This window comes from Polypterus senegalus, chromosome 12 (genome assembly GCF_016835505.1).
Source record: "Polypterus senegalus isolate Bchr_013 chromosome 12, ASM1683550v1, whole genome shotgun sequence".
Taxonomy (NCBI): domain Eukaryota; kingdom Metazoa; phylum Chordata; class Cladistia; order Polypteriformes; family Polypteridae; genus Polypterus; species Polypterus senegalus.
The window spans coordinates 136,162,339-136,178,626 of record NC_053165.1 but is presented as its reverse complement, the minus strand read 5'-3'; the positions used below and the strand labels follow the sequence as shown (position 1 = coordinate 136,178,626).

Genomic DNA, 16,288 nt, shown 5'->3' with positions numbered 1-16,288 from the left:
AACAAACAAAAATCACAATTGCTTTCCAATACAACCCCTCAAACAACAGATACCTTTCCAAAATGAAGCATAAGGGTATCAAATTATATTATTCAAAGAGATCACATATTTTAAACCAAATCTACATCAACCAAATGTAAAGTCTGACTATAACAATCCACATTTAATGTTTCACAGTTCATGATGAGGAAGAAGGTTCCAGGTTATCACCAATAACCAACCATAAATATGTAAAAATGTTCAGTCCTGTTAAGAAATGTTTGGGCATTTCAGACCAATACAAAAGAAACAATATGCCCCCCAAGGCACGTCTCTCTTGTGCATCCGAGCAAAATATCCAGCTCCTAGTTGGTGGCTTCTATTTTGTATTTTCCATGTTTGTTGGCTGTACCCTGCTTCTCCTGCAGATATCTCTGTCTCCCCTCAGTTTTTACATTTCTGGGCTAAACTAACTTTTGGAAACTGTTCTTTTCATACTGTGTCTTCTTACAGGTATAGTTACCAATTTTTTCCAGTAACAGGCAAAACCACATAAAGTCCTGTTATATGATATATAGTAAGGAGTGCAAAATCTTCCAAAAGGTTGATTATACTTGTGGTGTTCACTATATAATAACTTAATTATGCTAGCTAAGCAAACAGCATATACCTCATAATTTACAACAAACAGTGAGTTGTATTGGGATTAGTGTGATTTTTGTTTAGAACTGGCAACTGAAGAAAACATAATAACCTATGCATACTTTGCAAATATAACTAACACAGAAAAGCCCCTGATAACATGCCCTGCAACAGTACAAACTGAGCTGCCTTCCTTCACCACAACCAATCGCAAAAATCACCTTCACTTGTTCATTTGAACTGAGGCTGTTCTTGCTAAAGCTTACTGAATGGCACAATGCTGGATTTTGCCGATGCTCACAAGCTGAGCTCCAAACATCCAGTGGGCCAAACCTGAATGGTTCTGTAGAGCTGCATACAATAATGTCTTAGATGGTGTAGAAATCAAGTATAAATAATGTAACAATACTTACGTAAGGGATATTTGTAAGCCCAATTTCATTCTTTATTTGATTTCTTTTTGGAATGCAATGTTTATAAATAGGATTCAGCGGGTTGGAAAATGGATAGATGTTTATAAATTGGAAATTAGTCTGGACAGTTCTTGGCAGGTGTTGTATTACAAATAAGGCTAAAGAAATATCAGTAAAACTTGTATGTTTTATCCAGTTTAATTATTACTTTCTAAGTTTAAGCATCAACAGAGTGATTTGTGTTCATTTTGTATGGCTGAAAGAAAGTCTGTGGTGAATCTCTTTGTTCACTGTACGGTTTCAAAATTATTGGGACTAATTTTCAAAGTTTTATTTTTAAAGACTTAAAGGTGCATTTTAACTTCAAAGGTTTTGCACTTTATTGATATGTGCAACTGTGGTGCAGTGGTAGTGCTGCTGCCTTTGCGTCCCGGGTCTTCCATGTGTGGAGTTTGCATGTTCATCCTGTGTCTGCATGGGTTTCCTCCCACTGTCCACAGACATGCAGGTAAAGTGGATTGTTGATACTAAATTGTTCTGTGTGTGTGTGTGTGTGTGTGTGTGTGTGTGTGTGTTTGTCTGCCACGAACTGACACCATGTCCAGGGTTTGTTTCTGGATTGCTTTGCTATGCTAGCTGGGGTAGGCTTCAACACCACTGCATCCCTGTACAGGACAAAGCAGGTTAGGCAATTACTCACTGACTGATTTGTGTAACAGAAACATGGAAAAATTATTATAAATGTGTTCATTGTTTTAGGAAAAGTTTATATTCGTTAATAAAAATGGTACAAGTATCCTCCTTCTTGCTTCACTTTTGAGATGAATTTCAAATATTATCTATAGTTTTTAAAAGATCTGAAAAATGCAGAAAAAGAGAAAACTTTTCAATTGTTTAAAAAATATAATTAGTTTTATAAATGTTTAAGTAATTTCCTCTGGATGTAACTAACAGACTGTCTATTTTTGTGCAATTTCTATTTATATTGGTTCTCCTTTGTTTGTATGTTTATGAAATATTCCTTATAATTAATAACTAAAAAAAAACAATAATTACTGTATATAGCCATCTACATTTCACTCTATTTCATATCCAAACTCAACCAATCAATATAGCAAAAACTACTAGGTCTAAGTACAGCAGAAACAACAACCACAGAAGTAACACAGTACAATAATTAAATCAGATGTTCTTTCTTACAGAGGCTTCTATCTTACCCAAAAAATGATTTTTCAGTGGGCTGAAAATCATTGCCAGTGCAGTTTGGTTCACCTACCAAATCATTAAGGGGCCTTGCTGACCTTTGGGCTCTTACGCCTGGACCCTACAGGTCTGTTCTGTGACCCTTATATAAGAACATAATAAATTTGAAAACAAGAGGTGACCATTAAGTCCATCAAGCTCGTTTGTTTAGCTAACAGCTACTGTATTCTGTCTCAATACCTCGTCCAGATACTTCTTAAAGGTTCTCAAGGTTTTTGCTTCAATCAATGCCTCAGTAGTTTGTTCCAGACTCCCACGACTCTGCGTAAAGAAGTGTTTCCTGGCTTCAGCCCTAAATGCAATCCTCCGCTTAATTTCCACAAGTGCCCACGAGTATGTCATTCAGCATTAAGTTAAAAGAATTTGGTTGGACTTGAAACAATATGGCTGGACCTTGTATGATTGTGTTCTACAGGCATCAGTTCATGACATCCACTAGTCCTTTAGTCATTTAGAATAACTGCTAAACTCATGGCTCATATGTTTAATCGGTCTTAGAAAAAGTGCCAACGTCTAATAGGTCTATAATACAATAGGTTGGTTAGTTGTGAGTATCTGCTCACCACTGTAGGAATTACAATCAGAGAAAGGGAATCTTTCTGAGGCCAAAGATGTGGTAGGGTATATAGGGTAATTAGCAACCATCTACAGAATGTAGAGTAGGAACTCATGTTCTGTTGTTTGCTGTCACTGTAAAAGTGTTTAGGTAGCATAATAGTGCTGTTTTTCTTAGTTTAGTTTTTGCAATAAATACATAAATAAATAAATAAATACATGGTATAATTGACAAAATATTAAAGTAAAGAAGATGAATTGAGATTAAATGTAGCAGCAGATGCACATTTACTAATTAGACAAAATAATCACTAAATCAAAAGCACAGCTGCACATTTTGTACTGTTGACTTTTTGTTAAAGAGCTGAGAAGATGTTTAATGAAAGACATGTCATTTTTTTCTCTCATAGCTAGTAGCAGGCAGTGTTGTGATGGCTTTTGAAGAAGTGTGTCCTGAACGGATTGACCTGATCCACAAGAATTACCGGAAACTGTGTAATTTACTTATTGATGTTGAAGAGTGGGGACAGGTAGTCATTATCAACATGCTGACTCGTTATGCCAGAACTCAGTTCCTCAATCCTAACCAAAATGTAAGTTAATATGTATGTCAACAATAAAAAATGTGTTATAAAGTGATCTTTGCAAGTTATAATTTAATTGCTAGTGTATTCAAATAAGCTATACATAGTCTCTTAGACTTTCTCCTTGGACTCCGCTTCTCAGCATCATTTAGTTCCAGAAGTGATACATTTTGTCACTGCTGTTTCCTTCACCATTTACACATTTAAGGTTAATGAATCTGTAAATCTTCTTCTTCGTTTTCTTCTTTCCACTGCTCCTGTTAGGGGTTGCCACAGTGGATTATCTTCTTCCATATCTTTCTGTCCTCTGCATCTTGTTCTGTTACACCCATCACCTGCATGTCCTCTCTCACCACATCCATAAACCTCCTCTTAGGCCTTCCTCTTTTCCTCTTCCCTGGCAGCCCTATCCTTAGCATCCTTCCCCCAATATACCCAGCATCTCTCCTCTGTACATGTTCAAACCAACGCAATCTCGCCTCTTTGACTTTGTCTCCCAACCGTCCAACTTGAGCTGACCCTCTAATGTACTCATTTCTCTAATGTACACCTGTCCATCCTCATCACACCCAATGCAAATCTTAACATCTTTAACTCTGCCACCTCCAGCTCTGTTTCCTGTTTCCTGCTTCCTGGTCAGTGCCACCATCTCCAACCCATATAACATAGCTGGTCTCACTACCATCCTGTAGACCTTCCCTTTCACTCTTGCTGATACCCGTCTGTCACAAATTATTCCTGACACTCTTCTCAATAGCATGATAATACAACATAAAACTGTTAAATTTACCATATCTTCATTTAAATAAAGCATTTTAGTGCATTTACTTTGTACTGTGTTGTTGATATTGGTGATACCAGCAATGACCACTTACCCAATGGTCTTAGTGTGGATCACAATGCCCCAGTGCAGTGACAGGGACACTGTGCTCTAAAAATTGGCACCATCCTTTATATGCAATGTAAAGCCAAGGTCCTGATTCTCTATGGTCATAAAATATATCTGGGCATCCTTCTTGAACCGAAAGGTGTATTCTAATCTCCAAGCTAAATTGCCCACCATGATCTAGTTATTCTGGCCACCTAAACATTCCCTGTCCCTTATCAACTAGGTGTCACTCCCACTCCCTCACCATCTAATAGCTAATATGGGGTAGGCATACAAGTACAAAATGGCTGCAAGGTGGATGCTGCAAATTGGTGATTGCTGAACCGGCTCCCCACTCTCTATGTAAAGTGACAAGGGTGGTGGGAAAAGCACTATAAAAATGTAAAATAATAATATTATTATTATTATTGGTAAGTTATATACATTCTAATATTTCTAATAATAGAAGATTGTCAGCATTCAGCTAGACTATTTATCAATTCCATCATATCAGATTATGCATAAAAATTAGAGGATGATGTTACTAATTACATTGTTTCAGTATTTTCACTTTTATTGCCTGTGCTGTGGCAACATGTTTAAAGTGTAAGATGACTGAAAAACAATGAAAGTTAAAGATGATGGACTGAGGGTAAGTGCACCAACAGGCAGTATAATCACAATTGTTTTAGCATTTAAAAGTGTACAAAGATGCCTCAAAGAAAATCACTGTGCCCTACTAGTCCTGGGCACACTTACCAACTGGTAATTGTCTGTGATTTGCTTTCTGTAATGACTCCATATTAAAGGCTTTCCACCAACTCTTACGAATAAGAAAAATGGCACAAGTCTTCCCCGTTTCCCACAGGCAAAAACACAGTCCAAATAGCACAAGTACACAATACAAATCCTTTTTCTTTTTCCTTCTCCTTCTCTTTCTCTTTTCACCTCCACTCCTCCCGGCAAGCTTTGTCTTCCTCCTTCTGACTCTGGCTCCTAGAGTAGTACTTACTGGCTCCTTTTATAACGTACCCCGAAGTGCTCCAGGCGCTTGATGACCTATTTCCTGCAGCACTTCTGGGTGTGGCGGAGGAACTGCTCTGTAGGGCTCAGCAGCAGCTACAGCACCCCCTGGCCGCTCTTACAGATCCCAGCAGGGCTGCACCAAACTCCAACTCCCATGAAGCCCTGTGGGAGTCCTAGGCACCACTGCAACCAAGGGGAGCTGCCACCTAGTGCTATGGGGGAGGTAACGCTCTGAATAGGCTGGCTCCTCTGGTCCTCCCAGCATGGAGGCGTCCCAGCTGGGCAAGGGCCCCGACTGTCTACCACAGTCTCATTATCCTGGACAGCTATCAGAGACAATACAAATAAAGTTATACTTTTACTACCCACCGTACGACAGACTAAAAGCTACTTTATTATTACACTAGCAAAATACCCGCGCTTCACAGCGGCGAAGTACTGCCTTAAAATTTTTATTAAGAAGAAAATTAAACCTTTTTAAACTGAGGGAAAATATACCAATAATTATTTGTTAAGGATCTCTTTGTATACCACATTGTGAGTTCGGCCCTCTGGTTGTAATATGACCAATCTGTGCGCTGAGCTTACTCTTGAGCATGCAACGTACAGTTGGCCATGTGAACAGTAATCTTGTTTCAAATCTCACAGCTTGGATTGCTGCTGTCATAATCGGTTTGAGTTTCATGGTTTGTTTCAATTACGACAGTATTTGTAGGACTTGTGTTGAAGTGACATTCGGCATCTGTCAAGCGTTGTAAGTATACAACCGGTTTCATCGATAACTTTACATCCAGCTTTTGAGAGTTTAAACATTCATAAACATCAAAGTGTCCATTACTGAAATCGTCACCTGTCAATCTAAGATGTTTAAGAGGCATTGGCGGTTGTCAAAAGGTGTAAAATATTTGGCCATTTCGGTACACTTGAAAGTGACAACCGAACAATTCACCGGCAGCCATCAATGCACATGCAGAACCATAGGTGAAGGGCTTAAGCATTTCACTCTTCTAGTGCTCCTGTGTAGTATAATTATCTCCTGTACCGTCATCAGTCCACACCTTGAACCTGTCCCAGTCATTTAATACATAAGACACAATGTTCCTCCGGATATCAAGAGTGAGGCTGATATGGCCGTGCAATATGTAACACAGAGAATGGAAAAGGCAGGTTCCATCTCCGGGCATGGAAACCACTCGGTAAGTGACAGTTCTTTGATCGATGGTGATCACCTCGATAGACATGTTAATGGGGGTATGGTTGGAATGATAAAGAAAATGGGTACCTGAACAATGTAAAGTAAGTCTAAAATACCTACACAATAACTATAATCATAATAAACAAACAATAAAACAGCGGAGAAGCCGTGGAATAAATAAAAAGGCTGTAGTTATCAGCAGGGAGACGTGAATCCCGTGGCAAAGCAAGGAAGGGAATGTAGAGACTGGAGCGACGGATGGCCTTTTATAGGCAGGCAGCCAACAACGGGGGAGGCATTGGGATGGGGGACCCAATGCCGCCTCACACGATGACTGAGCTGCAAGATATGGACGTATATATGTACATAAGTAGGATTCAGTTAGCGTTGGGAACCTGCGTACCAAATTTCTTGAAGATGGGCCCATAAGTAACAAAGACCGTTGAAAAGGTTCAATATGGCGGCCGACAGTGGCGCCATATCACCGAAATAAGTACCAAATTTCAGCTTTCTACCTACACGGGAACTTGGAGAATTAGTGACGTTGGAAAGTTCAATATGGCGGCCGACAGTGGCATCATACCACTGAAATAAGTACGTACATCGGTTTTGGTTAGCGCAGGGAAGCCACCTACCAAATTTCGTGAAGATGGGGCAATAAATAAGAAAGTTCAACATGGCAAATGTTGTCAACCGTTATGACCGTTACGCGTAGAATTTCGAAATGAAACCTGGTTAACTTTTGTAAGTAAGCTGTAAGGAATGAGCCTGCCAAATTTCAGCCTTCTACCTACACGGGAAGTTTGAGAATTAGTGACGTTGGAAAGTTCAATATGGCGGCCGACAGTGGCATCATACCACCGAAATAAGTAGTACATTGGTTTTGGTTAGCGCAGGGAAGCCACCTACCAAATTTCGTGAAAATGGGGCCATGAATAAGAAAGTTCAACATGGCGGACGTTGTTGACCGTTATGACCATTACGCGTAGAATTTCGAAATGAAACCTGCTTAACTTTTGTAAGTAAGCTGTAAGGAATGAGCCTGCCAAATTTCAGCCTTCTACCTACATGAGAAGTTTGAGAATTAGTGACGTTGGAAAGTTCAATATGGCGGCGGACAGTGGCATCATACCATCGAAATAAGTACGTACATTGGTTTCGGTTAGCACAGGGAAACCGCCTACCAAATTTCGTGAAGATGGGGCCATAAATAAGAAAGTTCAACAAGGCGGACGTTGTCGACCGTTATGACCGTTATGTGTAGAATTTTCGAAATGAAACCTGCTTAACTTTTGTAAGTAAGCTGTAAGGAATAAGCCTGCCAAATTTCAGCCTTCTACCTACACGGGAAGTTGGAGAATTAGTGATGAGTCAGTCAGTCAGTCAGTCAATCAGTCAGTCAGTGAGGGCTTTGCCTTTCATTAGTATAGATTACCTACATTCCACCTTTATTGCCAGTTCACAAAAATTAAATCATGATTCCTCTTATATTCTTCAAAATTTGTCTTTACTTACTGAATTGAAGTTTTCTAAAGTCCCCATTTTGAAACATTCAAGACAAAGCACATCTTTCTGTTTTTCTCAGAGATGCACATACTTGCAAATGGCAATGCTAAGTTGACTTTGTGTAGTGTGTATATGTGAGACCTGAAATGGACTATTGCCACATGCAGGATTAGTTTCTGCTTTGTATGCATAGCTAAAAGGATAAGTGCAGTCCCGCAACATTGTACTGGACCAAGGAGGTTTGAGAATGTTATATTTAGGCAAAGATATAAATGTACATATTGTCCCTTGAAAATTTCTGTTACTGTTTTATTTATAAATTTGCCTTCAGAGAATCGAAAAAATGTTAAAAATCTGAATGAAATTAAAGTGGTAAAAACTCTTCATTTGCATTCCTTACCTTTATTACAGGAGTCCCTCCTTGGGGAGTCTGCAGAAAAAGCTTTCTATGGATCAGATGAGGAAGAAGGTAAAGAAGATAAAGAAGAAGCAGCTGTTCTGGTCAAGAGGAAGCCATACGTGATGGATCCTGACCACCGACTGCTCTTACGTAACACTAAGCCTCTGCTGCAGAGCAGAAATGCAGCTGTAAGTTGTTAACTGCTTCAATAAGAAAGTTGCCATTTCCTGTAACAATACCCAGATATACCTTTCACCTTGTGTGTGGTGAGCACACATGACAGCTCTGCACTGTTTCTTTAAACTGTGCCTAGCCAAGATAGGTGAGCCACACAGACACAATGATGGGTCCTGATGTCCCTGCTTCAGACAAGGTTAACTTTGTTTTAAGCTTCAGGTGTTAAAGTTTTAATTGTGGTTTGATATACAGTACACAAAAAGGAACACTTACACATAACTGTGTATGCTAACTAGGGTGCCTTACTGGAGTAAGAAGAATGCCCTGGTTCCAGGATAATCATGACATTGTGTTTCCTGTGCAGATATTCAGCAATGTCAGCAGATGTCCTTCTCAATGGATAACTTAGCTTGTCGGATACCCAGTACATTAATCAGCCACTGTTAGAATATCCTTGTGCCAATTTATCATTTACAGAATTCAAATTAAAGTCAAACTGTTGTTTGTCTTCAGGTGGTGATGGCTGTTGCCCAGCTGTATTTTCACCTTGCACCAAAAGCTGAGGTTGGTGTCATTGCTAAGGCTTTGGTTAGACTCATGAGGAGTCACAGGTATGGAGTGCTTTAATTTTTTGCATAAATGTCCTGCTATGAGATTATTTTCCGAACACTACTTGCAATTATGAGAGGTTGCCCATACTAAATGATATGCATGATATTCTTCTGCTTTGTTATTAGAGAACTCATTAGTTACCCATGCATTATTCATTAAAAACATCTTAAGCTTTATAGGCTACTTGTTATGTGTGCCATCTAATAATAAGGAGAACTTTACTTTTAAGCCTGTTGTGCTGCCTCACAACTTTCTTGAAAATGTAGTTCAGCTGGTTAATCGCTTCTAGCTGCAGTATCTTACACATGGCATGATTTATTTTTGATATTCTGTAAGGTTAAAGTACTACAAAAAGCTTTACAAGAGTGTTGGAAATATTCTTATCAATATGACACAATTAATGCATTTTCACTTAACAATTAACAATTTGGTTAATTAGTTCCCTTTGGTGGGCAGATATCCTGTATCCTGTGTTTGAATCTGACACCCTGTTGTCTGTATGGCGACTCTGAAATTCTTAAATTGCCTCTTGTAGATGTGTGTGAATGTGTAAGTGTACAGTGTATAGGGCTGGTGCCATGTTTAGACTTTATTCCTGTCTTTGCCCGTGCAGCTGGGATATGTTTCTGCCCACACCAAGCCTTAATTGGCTTAAGCGATGTATGTTATGTTGCTTATTTTGGTACTGATATTTTTTGAAAACACATTAGTTTTTTTCCTCTTTGTACATAGTCATAAGAAGAATCTTTACAAGAACTGAGTCTAACAATCCTATTTATATATCTTTAACTAAGGAAACACATTTATTCATTATAATCTCTCTATTATAAAAGAAAATCTTGAGATGAGACGAGACTATTCCCAAGAGATTTTTTCAAGTTGGTAGAGGGGGTCCTACCCTCCTCTCAACCATTTCCAGTTAACGGCCCACACCCATGGTCCTCTCACCTCTCATTCATGTGAATGCTTGTCAGACACAGTTCTTGCGCTCTCAGCTCTTATAAATTTTTATGTTTTCCTCACTTTAAGTTCCCAATAAAAAAAAAAATTATCCCAAAGGATTATCAACAGAAGATATGAATACATGGGCAATCCTAGCACAGAGAAATGATGAAGACAAACAAATTAATGCAAAAATTGTTGATCGGTTACACAGCAAATTGGTTAAATGCATATCAATAGACTGCTGAAACAGTTGGTGGTGATGTTGCAGAAGATGAAAACATCAACTTACAATATCCCGTAGAAAATCTACAACCGGTAACACCATCCGGTGTTCCACTGGCTGAATTACCGTTGAAAGAAGGATGTATCGTAATGTTATTGCGTAATTTATATATGAGTGATTGGCTATGCAATTGGACAAGATTAGCTGTATTCAAAATTGGTCAAACAATTCTAATGTAAAATTGTAACAGGCAACAAGAAATGTAATGTAGTACATATTCATAACATTAACACCTAAGGAGATTTTGATAAGCCATTACTATTAAAATGTTTACAATTTCCCGTTAGAATAGCTTTTGCTATGACAATTAAATCACAGGGACAAACATTCGAAAAAGTCAAAGAAAAAAACAAAGAAATGGTATTCACTCACGGGCAGTTATACGGTGTGTTGTCACGATGTAAGTCCAAACACAGAATCAAAATTCAATGCAATATTGATGAAAAGTTAATTCCAAATATTGTTTTCACTGAAGTTTTACATTAAAAGTGTAAGTTTAATAACTATTTGCATGTTAATTTCAAAGCCAAACAGAACAAAAAACATACAATACAACGAATACCTCTAGTGCAACATGAAACATAATTTTCTTTCAATTTATTTTTTTGCTATGGTTAATTACTCGCTGTAATGTAAAATAGTTCTATTATGCATATGTAACAATTCCCATGAAAATAACAATATGTTTAAATTGTACATCCACTTCCCAATACGCGAATGGCAGAGCCGCAAAGTGGCTAGCGTGTATAGCCTACCCAGGGGTTGGCGAGCAAAGCGAGCTGGGGGCAGAGCCCCCTAGTTTGTCAGAAAGAAGTACTACTGCATGAAAATACAGTAACCACTATTTTGGAAGTGGCATAAAAAAATACTGGGCTATGTCTTCAATTTTCTCTGCTCGTTGTCACCATCACTAAATTATTTCTGTCAAATTTGGTGATTTTTTTATTTAGAGTTGCAGAGATAAAAGTACCAAAGTGAAAGGCCACTTGAAATGTGAATAGGCAGTTGTCAGTAACCAGAAAGGCAAACAGGAACTTTTGATCAGTATGGAGAATTAAATGTTTTTCCTTTTTAAAGTTCAGACAAGAAACATATGCAGCCTTAGGCACCTGAATCTACAACAGATTCAATGGGCAACTGCAATCGGCAAATGTGCTTAAACATATCATTACAAACCCACAGAAAAGTGACTGTACACATATAAGATATACACACTGTGGAAAGCATACTCCCAGACACAGACAAACCGACACCAAAATATCCAAAACACACTTCTTTATTAATCCTTTCAGCACCACAATGCCTTCTTTCACCAACTCTCTTCTTCTTTCTCTTTCTCTTCTTCTTCTTCTTCTTCTCTCTCCTCCTCACAAGCTTCGTCTCCTTCATCCCAACCCTGGCTCGTCTACTGGAGGGAGACGGCCCCCTTTTATCTTGACCCGGATGAGCCTCAGGTGCTCCCCCTGACGTCACCTCCTAGTGTAGCGGAAGTGTCAGGAAAGCACATGGAAGCACTCTGGGTGTCCTTGGGATTGCTTCCAGCAGCACTTCCTGGTGTGGCGGAAGTGCTGCCATCCAGGATTCCCCAATTGCCTGGGCACCCCCTGGCAGTGGCCAAGTCCTCCCATAATGGTGAGCGTCCCAGCTCCGTTCCTGTGGTCCCCAATTAGACCCGGGCGGCTGCCCTCTCATGGCCGAGGAGAAGTATCGTTCAACTCGGGGACTGTCCAGGTGTCCCGGCCGGGCAGTGTCCCAGCTCATCTGTGACAACACAATTATTAATGCAGTTTACATTGTAATGGCCATCATTGATACTCTAGAGATGGACGGGTTCTGGACAGGTGACAGCAGGGTCTTTATAGGTGTGCTGAGCTCTGCATTCCAGGAGCCCTGTAACTTTCTCGTTATACCTTTCAAGTCCGCTAAGGCTTGAGAAGGCAGGTAGAGATTCCCATGGCATTATAAATACTGTAAACACTTCCAGATGATAATGAGTAGCTGAAAAAAGGGACACGACACGAGAACACTGGATGAGGATTGGGAACACTGCAAGAGTGGAATAGCCTGTCTAGTGAAGCAATATATGCGAGTTTAATTCTGCTAGAAAGCTGCTGTACAATTATTTGTTGTGGAATAAACATGCCTATTATTGGGATTAACTTCAATTCAGTGTGTGTGTCTTGGTCTTTCCATCTTGATGTTCATTACAATATTTACAGTAGTGGATGAATTGCTGTTCTTCTGTGTAAATGGTAATCTGAGTTAATTCTTCATATCTTTTCTGAAGCCTAACTGAATGGCTGTATTCTCTTCTCAGTGAAGTCCAGTTTGTTGTCCTGCAAAATGTGGCCACCATGTCCATCAAACGTAGGGTAAGTTATTGAATCTTTTACTTAAGACAATTGTGTCATGCATCCAGCCATACTGGATATGGGCTTAAAATGTACTGACACAGTGGCGATGGAGTTGTGGAGGATAGTTTTCTCTAATGGTGAACTTTGGTTTGATAATATTGAATGGGGACTGGATGGCCATGCTTGACCACAAAGACTTTCAATTGTGAGTGGGTTAGCAGACGCTGTCAAGGGGTATAGCTGACGCCCAAAGGATTCAAAATGCCTGGTTTAAGCTGCTAACCTTCCTATCATGTGAGACCTCACAAGGAAATATAGTGATGCCTTCATCAATATTAGAAGTAAAACCATGTAGCAGTTTTGAGTAAAGAGGTAAAACCAAAAACTTTTAACACCCAATATGTAGACCTGCTTCTGAACTTTACAGATAGAAGGAGAAAGAGAGAGTGATGTATAGTTATGGGGTGGCACAGTGGTTAGTGCTGCTGCCTCACAGCTCCAGAGTGTTGGTTTCAAATGATTTTTTGATTGATTTGATTGATTCATGATTTTATTCTCATTTTTCTAAGTAGTTCTTAGGGCTCTAAAAATAATCTATACATCATTTTAGAGGTTTTGAGCCACAGAAATCCAATTACATTTACTTTTTGTTGCAGTATGTTTTTACTTATGTTACTAATTTTTGAGTTCTCCCATGGCTCTATCTTGTAATCGTTTAGATTTTTTTTGATGAGTGCTATGCCTTTGTGATTTAAGGTAAGTATGTGCCATCACAAGGTCAAAGGTCAGAGTTGTACATTGCTGATTGTCAAAGTATGGATTCAACAAAAATGACTCTGCATTCGGTTTGTTCGAGAGGCTTTTTGGTTTCATAATCTTTTCAGCCACTGACTATGATTTACATCTCTCATTTTGGCCCAGTTATGTGCATTATTCTAACTTTTGCTTCTCTCACTCCAGCCTTTCACTACGATTTTTGTCTTAAGTCCTGAGCTTAGTTTATGAGATTGTAGTTGTCCTAGTCACAAGTTTAGCTTGGTTTCCCTGACTTTGCTCTAGCTCCTGGTTCTATAGATAGATAGATAGATAGATAGATAGATAGATAGATAGATAGATAGATAGATAGATAGATAGATAGATAGATACTTTATTAATCCCAAGGGGAAATTCACATAATCCAGCAGCAGCACTGATACAAAAAACACTATTAAATTAAAGAGTAATAGAAATGCAGGTAAAAACAGACAATAACTTTGAATAATGTTAACGTGTACCCCCCCTCGGGTGGAATTAAAGAGTCGCATAGTATAGGGGAGGAACGATCTCCCCAGTCTGTCAGTGGAGCAGGACAGTGACAGCAGTCTGTCGCTGAAGCTGCTCCTCTGTCTGGAGATGATCCTGTTCAGTGGATGCAGTGGATTCTCCATGATTGATAGGAGCCTGCTCAGTGCCCGTCGCTCTGCCACGGATGTCAACCTGTCCAGCTCTGTGCCTAAAAACAACTGTAGCCACCATGCGCAATCTGTATAGTATGGTGTTTACATGTTCTGTCTGTGTCTCTGTGGTACTCTGGTTTCTTCACAGATCTAAGAGGCGTACAGTTTAGGTTTATTGGTCTCTCTGCATTCTCCCATTATGTGCTAATGTCATCCCAGCCAGGACTGGTTCATGCCTTGCAGCTTCCCCACAAACCTGTATAAGAGTAAGCTTGACAAAATGAGTGCACAGTATAGTTAGGACCAGAAGTATAACAGTTATTTTGATTGGCAGACAGGGTTTTTTATGTATGATCCAATAGATTTTTTCCACATTTCACTTTTTCACAGTGTTTTTCTTTAATTCTTAAAGTACAAAAAAGTAAGCATTGTCCAAATCACAACTGAGGTCTGGCTTGGCTTTCGTATAATGTGCAGGAACATTATATGGCATGAGTGAGCTAAGGAACCACTTTCTTGCATACCATACCATAAAGGGGTAAAAAGGGATGCAGACTTGACCAGTTAGACTAGGAATTAGAATAAAACCAAATTCTTTAAAAAATCTATGTATACAACTGAATATTTTGTACCAACAAAGCCCAACACAATCTTGTATAATAAGGGCTTTCAATGACTATTAAAAGAAAAACAAAATCTAGTAAGAATAAATTACAGCATTAATAAGGATGGTGGATGAAACATGCAACGTCTGATTGGAAACTATTGTTCTTTTTTCTTTAGGGTATGTTTGAGCCTTATTTAAAGAGCTTTTACATTCGATCAACTGACCCAACACAGATAAAAGTGCTAAAGGTAACAAAATAATTATTATTTAATATACAGATGGAACCTTTCAAGCAGATGTATATTTCTTTATTTTTTTCTGTTTTGTTCTAGTTGGAGGTATTGACAAACTTGGCCAACGAAACCAACATCTCTACAATTCTAAGGGAGTTTCAGGTAAAAAGTTTTAAATTAAGAGCCTTATTGTGAAAATGTCAATTTTCTATATGGATTGTAAATAAATTCAGTGTTGCAATTTATCCATTACATACTCTGTCCTGGCTACTGCTCCACTAGCTCACAACAGGTTTTGGCCTCTTAATGATTCAGAAACAAGCTATAGTTTTTTTGGAGATGGTCATACTGATACTCTGAGGATAGTGGCTAAAACCCACAGCTAAACAGCACAACTCCACAAAAATATAGAAAACAAAGGTCTTTATTTATATAAAGAAGGCTTTATTTACAATGAAGTTGAAGCCACAACTGAAAAGACGAAAATAAAAAAACAAGTGGTTGATCCTCCTAAGACTCCCTTGACAAGTGCCAGGGTCTGTTACTTTACTATCAGTTGGCACATTTGGCCAATTTCCCAAGTCTATAAAGTACAAACACTTACTTTAGCCATAGTTTTGCCATTAAATTGTTGCATTCTGCTGTGAATGTATTTGCCTCTAGTTGAGGGTAGCCATCATGGTATCCTTTCTAAGACATAGCTGAATGCAAAGCCAGTGACTGAATTTAATCTGAATTAGGTATTGTGATTGGTGGACAGAATATCAGAAGCCATTTCGAATTTCAGAGCACCAGCTTGGTGTCTTTGTTTAATAAAAAAAAAAAACGTACTGTGGCACAAATAAAAAATACACTGTAATAGCCCAACAAATACTGTTAGGGAGGCACAGGTAACATATTGGAGATTGCTCCAGGTCCGGTTGTAGGTCCAAAGTCAGATACCAGGGATCATCCAGTTTTACAGAGCTCCAACTGGAAAGGGCTGGACCAGCTCTGCACCCTTACTACATAACTTCTCTAAGCTGCAAGTGGAAAAGGAGAGACAGTTGGCAGACAGTGCCCTCTCTCGTCCTGAAGTGGTACCACTTACCACAGCACAGCCAGGAAGGTGATCCCCAGACACATACTGTATGCATAATAGTATAATAAAACAGAATCACCATTTCCAACTGATCATTTTGTTAAGTGTGCAGCCAAGTCTTCTATTGTA

At 39.0% G+C, this 16,288-nt stretch overlaps 1 protein-coding gene across 1 annotated transcript in view; it reads left to right on the top strand.

Moving 5' to 3' along the window:
• Positions 1–16,288, top strand: part of LOC120541688 (AP-3 complex subunit beta-2) — a 104,799-nt gene that overhangs the window by 37,990 nt on the left and 50,521 nt on the right. Inside the window, exons 7-12 of the mRNA XM_039773564.1 lie at positions 3,263–3,445; positions 8,443–8,619; positions 9,122–9,219; positions 12,766–12,820; positions 15,022–15,093; positions 15,178–15,240. Of these exons, the coding sequence (XP_039629498.1) occupies positions 3,263–3,445; positions 8,443–8,619; positions 9,122–9,219; positions 12,766–12,820; positions 15,022–15,093; positions 15,178–15,240 (648 nt within the window). The remainder of the gene's footprint in view (positions 1–3,262; positions 3,446–8,442; positions 8,620–9,121; positions 9,220–12,765; positions 12,821–15,021; positions 15,094–15,177; positions 15,241–16,288) is intronic.